We start from the raw sequence: 9,392 nt of genomic DNA, 5'->3' as shown, positions 1-9,392 counted from the left end.
CAGACAGACAGACAGACGGACAGGAAGGGGAAACTTAATTGGACCTAGAATATTCATAAGCTTATATTAAAAATCGTGGGGACCCAAATTGTTTGTTATATAGTAAATTTCATATATAATTTAGTGCATTAATTCTTTGAGTCCTGCGGCGTGTTACATGGGAAGAACCATTCATACGATACTTTGTGCCCAGGAGATTGTTGTTGTTATTATTATTATTATTATTATTATTATTATTATTATTATTATTATTAATATTGTTGTTGTTGTTTTTCGATATAGTAGTAGTAGCAATGGTGGTGGTGGTGATGATGGTGTTGGTAATAGTAGTAGTAGTAATAGTAGTAGTGTTATTCATATTGTCAATGTTCTTCGTATACTTCCTCCTCCTCCTCCTCCTCCTCTCGTTATAATTAGTAACCTCTCCTCCTCCTCTTCCTCCTCCTCCTCTCGTTATAATTAGTAACCTCACATCTTAGCTTCACCTTTCATGAACCCAATAAAATAGAACCCAATTAAAAAACGGAGAGAGCTATTATGTATATTAATTATAAATATTTTTTCTCTCTTTCTCAGGTAAGCCGGACGAGATGCCAAGGGAAGGTGAAATGTCTACCGTGAGTGTGATGTTATGATTTTACACACACACACACACACACACACACACACACACACACACACACACACACACACACACACACACACACACACACACACACCGTTGGAAATGAGAATGGTATATACAAACAAGTTATACAGAGAATTGTTAGGGATATACAAGAAAAATATTCATGTTCTTTCTGGTTACTTTGGTACTTTGTGCAGGTGCTCAAAGTAATCTTCCTAAGTAATGAGAGAGAGAGAGAGAGAGAGAGAGAGAGAGAGAGAGAGAGAGAGAGAGAGAGAGAGAGAGAGAGAGAGAGAGAGAGAGAGAGAGAGAGAGAGTGTGTGTGTGTGTGTGTTAATATCTATTTTTTTATCTATTTAATAATATTTGTAAATCTTTACTTCGCAACTCTCTCTCTCTCTCTCTCTCTCTCTCTCTCTCTCTCTCTCTCTCTCTCTCTCTCTCTCTCTCTCTCTCTCTCTCTCTCTCTCTCTCTCTCTCTCTCTCTCTCTCTCTCTCTCTCTCTCTCTCTCTCTCTCTCTCTCTCACACACAACCTTGAAACGCAGCTGTGTAAATCTTTTAATATTTTTTCCCCCTCGAGTGTTTCCTCTCGTCCGGTGTTTACATTCCTTGCGGTTTACTTGAGTGGTTTCATTTTCGGCCTCTAGCCAATCCCACAATTATTTCCTCTTATTTCCCATTATTTTCTATTTGCTTTTGTATGTTCACTTTTTTTTCGCTTAGTATTGATAGTAGGACTAGTAATCCATCAATCTATAAAAGTTAAAAGATTCTGAATTTCGTACAGTAGAAGGAACAGAACCAGTAAGGAGTAAGTGAAGTCAAGTATGATCTAAACACGATGCGAGTAAACAAGGTCGTTCACACCTCAGTTTACGGCTCCCAGGTGAGGTCGCAGGTGAAGTCCTCCCGGGTTTGAGATCACCGAGTCATCGCATCAGGCGTGAGGGAGGTATAGGTGTATGGAGGGCTGGAGTGAGAGTAGAGTGGGTGTTACTGGCTGAAGTAAGGAGGAAAGAGGAAATTGTGAAGAATATAGAAGTTGACACTGTAACTTGAAGGAAGGTACAAAAGGTGTCGATGAGGAGGGCAGGAGGGGAGTATAGTGGAGGTTACTGGCTGGGGAGAAGTAAGGATGAAAGAGAGAATTGTGAAGAATATAGAAGTTAGACATTGTAACTTAAAGGGAGGTACAAAGTGTCTTAATGTGCAGGGCAGGAGGGAGAGTACTCGTATAATGGAAGTTACTGGCTGAAGAGAAGCAAGGAAAGAGGGAAATGTTTGAGGTTTTAGAAGTGAGGTGGAGTAACCAAAAGGGAGGTACAGATGTGTCCCAGTACAGGAAAGAAGTTGAAGTCCCCGGTTGGAGGGACGTAAGGAAAGAGTGAATAGTGAAAGGTTTAGAAGTAAAGCGTTGTAACCTAGCGTGGTGTACAGAAGTGTCTTAATACATAGAAAAAAATCATTCTTATTGTTGTTTTTTTTTAATAGAGTAATAATAGAATAGTCTGGGTTGTGGTAGTGGAGTAGAAATATCTATAGGAAAGCATGCAAGTATTCACTGATTAAAAGAAAGATGCAAAGGAAGAAAGAAAAAGAATAAGATTTGTTGTTTAATGAGGTGGAATGCCAAGGTTTTTATATTATTTGAAACCGGAAGAAATTAAGTATTGAAATCTCAAGTCGTCTTTGATGCATCATTGTATGGGAGAAAGGAAGGGAGGGAAAAGAATAAGAATTACCGTTTAATGAGGAGGAAAGCCGAGATTTTTAATAATATCTTAAGCAGGAAGACATTAAGTATTGAAATGTGAATTGTACACACTACAATGCTCCTGACTTTCTTTTTTTTTTTCTTCTTCTTCTTTCTCGCTTTGTCTCCGTATCTTCTTTCGTTCATTTGTCTCTGGATGAGGAGAAAAATAATCCCGCAGCTGTGACGGAGCATTGGGTCTGCTGCTTGGAGAGAGAGAGAGAGAGAGAGAGAGAGAGAGAGAGAGAGAGAGAGAGAGAGAGAGAGAGAGAGAGAGAGAGAGAGAGAGAGAGAGAGAGAGAGAGAGAATCACTTTATACAATTTCAAAACTCCCTTATTTGCTTACCTATGTTATTATTTTTGTATTCAATCCTTTATATCTACTTAATTGCGAAGGACAAGATCTGTGCATAGTGATGGTGATAGTAGTTACTGTGGAGGTGCAGGGTTAAGTTAGGTCAGGTTATTGTTAGGGCACAGACAAGAAATGGGAAACTAAGAAGAGAAGTAAAGGAATAAAGAAGTAGATTGGTTTTAGGTGAAAAGTGTTGGGTGGGAGACTTAGGTAAGGTTAGGTTAGGTTAGGAGAGAGTTAGATAAGGTTAGGTTAGGAGAGAGCTAGGTAAGGTTAGGTTAGGAGAGGGTTATGTAAGGTTAGGTTATGTTAGGTTAGGTTAAGAGAGAGCTAGGTAAGGTTAGGTTAGGTTAGGTTAGGAGAGGGTTAGGTAAGAGGAGAGGAGAGGAATGTTTGGTGAGAATAAGTGGTGAGTTAAGTTAGGTTAGATTATTATTAAGGTGCAAGTAGGGAATGGAGGAGTAAGAGGAGAGGATTGCTTGATGGGGAAAGTGTGTTAGGTTAGGTTAGGTTATTGTGAAGGTGCAAGCAGGGAAGGGAAGGCTAAGAGGAGAGGAGAGGCGAGGAATGGAGTGCTTGGAGGTGGAAAGTGTTGGGTGGGAGGCTTCAGGCTGGCGCGCGTCCTCTCACAAACAAACACTTCACACCCACTCGTGAAGAAAGGTGAGACTAATCTCATAATTAACCGCGACTGGAGGAGCGCGCGGGAGTTTACGGGAGAGAGAGAGAGAGAGAGAGAGAGAGAGAGAGAGAGAGAGAGAGAGAGAGAGAGTGCATATACTTACACACACACACACACACACACACACACACACACACACACACACACACACACACACACACACACACACACACACACACACACACACACACACACACACAACAGTCCTATAAAACATAGCCAAGACAAGTAACAAATAACATACGGGACCATGAATATTAGAGGACACGAGAGAGAGAGAGAGAGAGAGAGAGAGAGAGAGAGAGAGAGAGAGAGAGAGAGAGAGAGAGAGAGAGAGAGAGAGAGAGAGAGAGAGATCCACAATCACTGGAAATAATTGAATATAAATAAAAGTTGATTACGAAAAACAAAAGTCACCGAAAAGATTCAAGTCGGATTATTTTGTGAGGAAGAAAGAATCCATAATATAATGAAATCCGATGAAAGAGTATAATAAAAAAAAATAAGGATAAAAATAACGTGAAGAAATTAGAGAAGATACGAGTACTAAGAAAAGAAAGAAAATGTAAATAATGGTTAGTAGACGAGGAGGAGAGCAATTCCCCAAGACATAACTGTTCATTTTGAGGTGAATATTTTATGCTTTCTGGCTAACTCTTGAACTTGGATTTGGTAGAGAGAGGGAGAGGGAGAAGGAGGGAGAGGGAGAGGGAGAGGGATTGGTGGAGAGAGAGAGAGAGAGAGAGAGAGAGAGAGAGAGAGAGAGAGAGAGAGAGAGAGAGAGAGAGAGAGAGAGAGAGAGAATGGGAATTTCATGTATGTAAAGAAATATTTGATTAATGTGTGTGTGAGTGAGTGAGTGAGTGAGTGCGTGTGCGTGCGTGCGTGCGTGCGTGTGCTGAGTGCGTGTGTGTGCGTGCGCGTACGTGTGTGCGTGTGTACGGGTACGTGCCTGCATACACACACACACACACACTTTCATTCACATCCTAATTACAAGTGACTACAATTTTTTTTTTTTTCCACTACAAGTATTTTTCTCCTTGTGTATACGGAGCACCATTGACATGACAATACAGGCATGCTAACGAGATGCTCACCTGCTTCTCGAGACCAGGTGAGGCGAGCAGGTAAGACAGGAGTCATGTCATTATTACCCTTCATTATACCTGTCTTAATTAACCTGGTGAAGAGTCTACATCACCTTTCCTCTCCCTTACCTGTCTAGTTCATCTCCTTCGCCTATCTCCCTCTTCACTTCACTGTTTCTCCGTCCCTCTCTTTATCACTCTCTCCCCTCACATTCCCCGGGGCAGTGCAACGTGTGTAAGAGTGAGAGTTGTGAGCGCCAGGAACGGGAAGCACCAAGGGGGAAGGGGGCGGGGAACTGAAGAAGGTCGGAGTGGGCGCGTGTTAAGTGTATGAGTGACTTGCTTATGTATGTTGCTCTTCTGACAGTAAGTAGTGAATAGTGAATAATACATCACCTGAAAGTAAGACAGAGAGCAAAAAAACTGTGTTAGACCGGTGGCAAGAGAAAGTATGAGTTATAGTAGTAGAGGAGGAGGAGGAGGAGGAGGAAGAGGAGGAAAAGTAGTAGTAGTAGTTGTAGTTGTAGAAGGAGGAGCAGAACGAGGAGGAGGAAAAGTAGTAGTAGTTGTTGGAGGAGGAGCAGAACGAAGAGAAAAAGTAGTAGTAATTAGTAATGGAAGGATGACGAGGAGGAAGAGGACAAGAAGTAGTAATTATAGTAGTAGAAGGAAGAGAACGACAACGATTGAAGTAAAAAGAGGAGGAGGAGACGGGCTATAAGTGGACAAATATCTGTGCTTTGTTCCTGTGATAGCCGTCCGTAAATAAGTGATAGCGGGAAGAGTAAAAATAAGTAGCGATGACGGTGGACAAGGGAGACACGGGAGGCGAGGTGGAGTGAGTCTGGGGAGAGGCAAGGGGAAGGCTGAGTGCCGGCCGTCACTATGGGTTTTGGCAGTGTGTTTGGCACGCTCGCGGCACGGACGGAGGAGGGGGTGTCGAGGGCAGGTCTTTTCACGTTGCTGCCTGAATGAAAAGACTCTAGGTTGTGGATGTTAATAGACACGCACATAAAGTTAGTCGGTAGTGCCTTAAGTAGGTACACACACAAACTCACAGACACCTACTCACACACACACATACGTAAGAAGACAACTTTAATGGTAAATTGGATAATGTTACTGCCTTTGTATGTCACCAGATGATAATATAAGGTTGGAATTCCGTGTAGCTACAGATAGCTGACACGAGGCCAAGTCAGCAAGTCGTCTGTCCGTTCGCTCTTCCGGGTTAGTGAAACTCCTTCAATGGGTTTGTGGGAGGAAGTATTGAAACCTGACGAAGTAAAAATTGGATGGCAAAACAGTACTAGGTTAATTCACTCAAGTCTACTAGGTAACACTCAAGCTGCACGCACACACACACACACACACACACACACACACACACACACACACACACACACACACACACACACACACACACACACACACACACACACACACACACACACACACACACACACACACACACACACACACACACTGTTCACTCGACACAGCAACAACAAAAATAAGACACCAGCCGTGCTACGAAACTCTGCCTCCTCCTCCTCCTCCTCCTCCTCCTCCTCCTCCTCCTCCTCCTCCTCCTCCTCCTCCTCCTCCTCCTCCTTCACAAGCACATGGCCAACGTAACTTCCAGCTTTCAGTCTTAAATGAGGCCCATGTTTCAAAGTTTGGCCGACACACACACACACACACACACACACACACACACACACACACACACACACACACACACACACACACACACACACACACACACACACACACACAGAGCTCATTGTTTATATAGCACGTGATTTCAGTAGCCAGAGAGAGAGAGAGAGAGAGAGAGAGAGAGAGAGAGAGAGAGAGAGAGAGATAATACACCAACAGATCATACATAATAAATTCATAAGCTTCATGCATTTTACAGCAGGATCAATAAGTGAATGGCAACAGATGCATCAGAGGCAGACATGTGCGCAGGTATGACGATGCTGCCGTGGCATTGAGGAAGTGACAGTAGTACAGTGTGGAATGCCCATTGATTTTAGAGACCATGGGGGAAAATAACCTGAAAAGATTACTCTCTTAGGGGAAAAAAATAGAAAATCCTTGGAAGTGGTGGTGGTGGTGGTGGTGATGAGTAATGCTGGAGGTAATAATGTTGATAATAATAATAATAATAATAATAATAATAATAATAATAATAATAATAATGAGCAAAGATGAGTAAAAAATAATGACTTTTACGGAACAAAAAATATAAATGTTATAAATGTACGATTATTTCTACACGTTTCGAGTCAGTTCCGTGTTCAGAGAGAGAGAGAGAGAGAGAGAGAGAGAGAGAGAGAGAGAGAGAGAGAGAGAGGGAGGGAGGGAGTTGTGTGCATTACGATAACTGGACATGAAAGAATAAAAGAAAAATGTCAATTAAAAGATAGACAGATGAAAGAAACGAAAAAAAAGACCAATAACGAGGTAGGCACGATCTAAAAATGTATTCGAAATTGACAAAATCTTATAAAAAAAAATACAATAGAAGCTGATGGAAGGTAAAATGCGTCACGGAAATATGAAAAGACGTAAATAAAAGCACAAAAAAAAACAGCATTATGAAAAGCAGACGAAAGAGAAATATAACGAATCTAAATTATCAAAGTAACTGAAAACCAAAATACATTACGTAAAAATAAGATAAGAAAAAAACAGGTTAACAGTTTAATGGTTTGGAAAGAGGAATTTCAGATAGAGCAATTAGTGGAAAGGTAATCTGTGTATGTATGAATGTATAATGTATAAATGTATAATCTGGGAAAGGGTTATGTGACGGGGATTCATACAGGAGCTTGAATGTGTATGTCTTCCTGTGTATAACTTTTTTCTTTTTATTTCCTTCTCCTTCATTAACCTTTGCATCTCCATTTCATTATCTTTATGAGAGAGAGAGAGAGAGAGAGAGAGAGAGAGAGAGAGAGAGAGAGAGAGAGAGAGAGAGAATTATTTTCATTCCGTCTGCTTTATTAATCTTAGCTTCATTATTTTTCTTTGTGACTTTACTTGTATTTATTTATTTATGTCTCTGTATCAATTATTTCCTTTATTACTTTCAGGGATTTTCAATTTTTTTCCTTTTTTTCCACATCATTCAAATTGTTCTCTGCAATCATCATTCTTACATTCCTTTTCCCTTTTAATGTATGACAGTTGTCTAATAAAACCTATTACACTCTCCTCTAATTTTCCTCCTTCTCATATTTATCATCCTGTATTTTTTTATCTCTCACCTTCAGCTTAATTTAGTATTGTGGCCTCGCTTTCCTTCTAATTACGAAGCTTCCTCCTTTAATCTTTATTGTCCATATTTCTCTTCTTCCCTCTTCTCATCCTGCCTTCTCGCCCTCTCCCATTTCTCTCCCCCTCACCTTTCCTTCCTTCCCTCCATCTGCAGTAATTACCTGTCACTCACCTGGTCTTCCTCTAACCCTCCCTCTGCTTCTCCTCCTCCTCCTCCTCCTCCGCTTGTTTCTCCGTTTCATCCTCCTTGTCGCTGTTCCCTCTTGATTCTCCCTTTCATCTCATTATCTCTCTCTCTCTCTCTCTCTCTCTCTCTCTCTCTCTCTCTCTCTCTCTCTCTCTCTCTCTCTCTCTCTCTCTCTCTCTCTCTCTCTCTCTCTCTCTCTCTCTCTCTCTCTGGTGTTGTCTTGAATTGCATAAACTTGTTGGAAATTGTGCATTATTTCAGCAAGGTTTTATTTCGCAAAGAATCTTCAATTTGGACGTTCCCTCGGGCTCTCTACGTACTTTGTGGTGTAATTGAATATTGAGTTTTGGGAAAGTTATCATTGGGGAAAATTAGTTTGCGATTTCTTAGTTTTTATCAAGTGCACGTCATCTGAATTTAAAAGTATTGTCTTTACTTAATGTTTTTTTTTTTTTCCCTTATTCATGTTCCTTTATTTCATCATCCTACGGTTTTCTTTAATTTAATGGGCTTTAGTTTTATTATCTCGCTGTAGTGTGTGTGTGTGTGTGTGTGTGTGTGTGTGTGTGTGTGTCGCTTTTTTTTTTTTTTCATTATACCCTTGTTTTCTTTAATATTGTGTGCTTTAATTAAGTTCTTTCACTCAATATCTGCTTGCATTATTTTATTCCGTGCATTTCTCCACTTCGTCATGTCCTTTGCTTCAATTGTACGTCTTTCGATCACATTCCTCTCCTGATTTCTTATTACATTCTTCCTCTCCATCACGCATATTTTTTTTCTTTCCTAAATTTTACATTCTTTAATTACATTTCTCTCGCTCGATTTCCCCATCTGTTCCCTCTCTTCATCATGTCCGTCCTTCTGTGATTATGTTCCTCTCCCTTGATTCCTTTATTCCTTCACTTCATTATGTCCCGCTTCGTCTTAATTCCGCGGTCTTTTCTCTCCCTTTCCTTCTCCCTCCCCTCGAATACTCTACCCACATTCCCTTCATGTCTTGTATAATAACTCCTTCTAAAGCTCTGCCTCTCATAAATCGGTTGTCTCTCACGGATGTTTCTCCCTCTACCTGTCTTCTCTGTCCCTCCTTTCCTCCTTATTGTCTTCCTTCATACTTTCCTTGCTTCTTCCTTTTTTTTCTTCGTTTTGCATAATCCTCTCTCTCTCTCTCTCTCTCTCTCTCTCTCTCTCTCTCTCTCTCTCTCTCTCTCTCTCTCTCTCTCTCTCTCTCTCTCTGCAACTTAATTTCTTGCAACGTTAGAGAGAGAGAGAGAGAGAGAGAGAGAGAGAGAGAGAGAGAGAGAGAGAGAGAGAGAGAGTCTCTCTAACGTTGCAAGAAATTAAGTTGCAGAGAGAGAGAGAGAGAGAGAGAGAGAGAGAGAGAGAGAGAGAGAGAGTCTCT

General features: G+C 41.0%; 1 protein-coding gene across 4 annotated transcripts in view; it reads left to right on the top strand.

Moving 5' to 3' along the window:
- Positions 1-576: 576 nt before the first annotated feature.
- The window catches only part of LOC135113749 (B-cell receptor CD22-like), a 158,555-nt gene continuing 149,739 nt past the window's right edge, over positions 577-9,392 (top strand). For all 4 annotated transcript variants that reach the window (XM_064029323.1, XM_064029322.1, XM_064029321.1 and 1 more), the window contains exon 1: positions 577-603. In XM_064029323.1, coding sequence (XP_063885393.1) covers positions 591-603 — 13 coding nt within the window. In that variant the 5' untranslated portion in view covers positions 577-590. The remainder of the gene's footprint in view (positions 604-9,392) is intronic.

This window comes from Scylla paramamosain, chromosome 26 (assembly GCF_035594125.1).
Source record: "Scylla paramamosain isolate STU-SP2022 chromosome 26, ASM3559412v1, whole genome shotgun sequence".
NCBI classification, from domain to species: domain Eukaryota; kingdom Metazoa; phylum Arthropoda; class Malacostraca; order Decapoda; family Portunidae; genus Scylla; species Scylla paramamosain.
The sequence above is the reverse complement of the archived record's forward strand: the minus strand, read 5'-3'. Positions and strand labels throughout refer to the sequence as shown.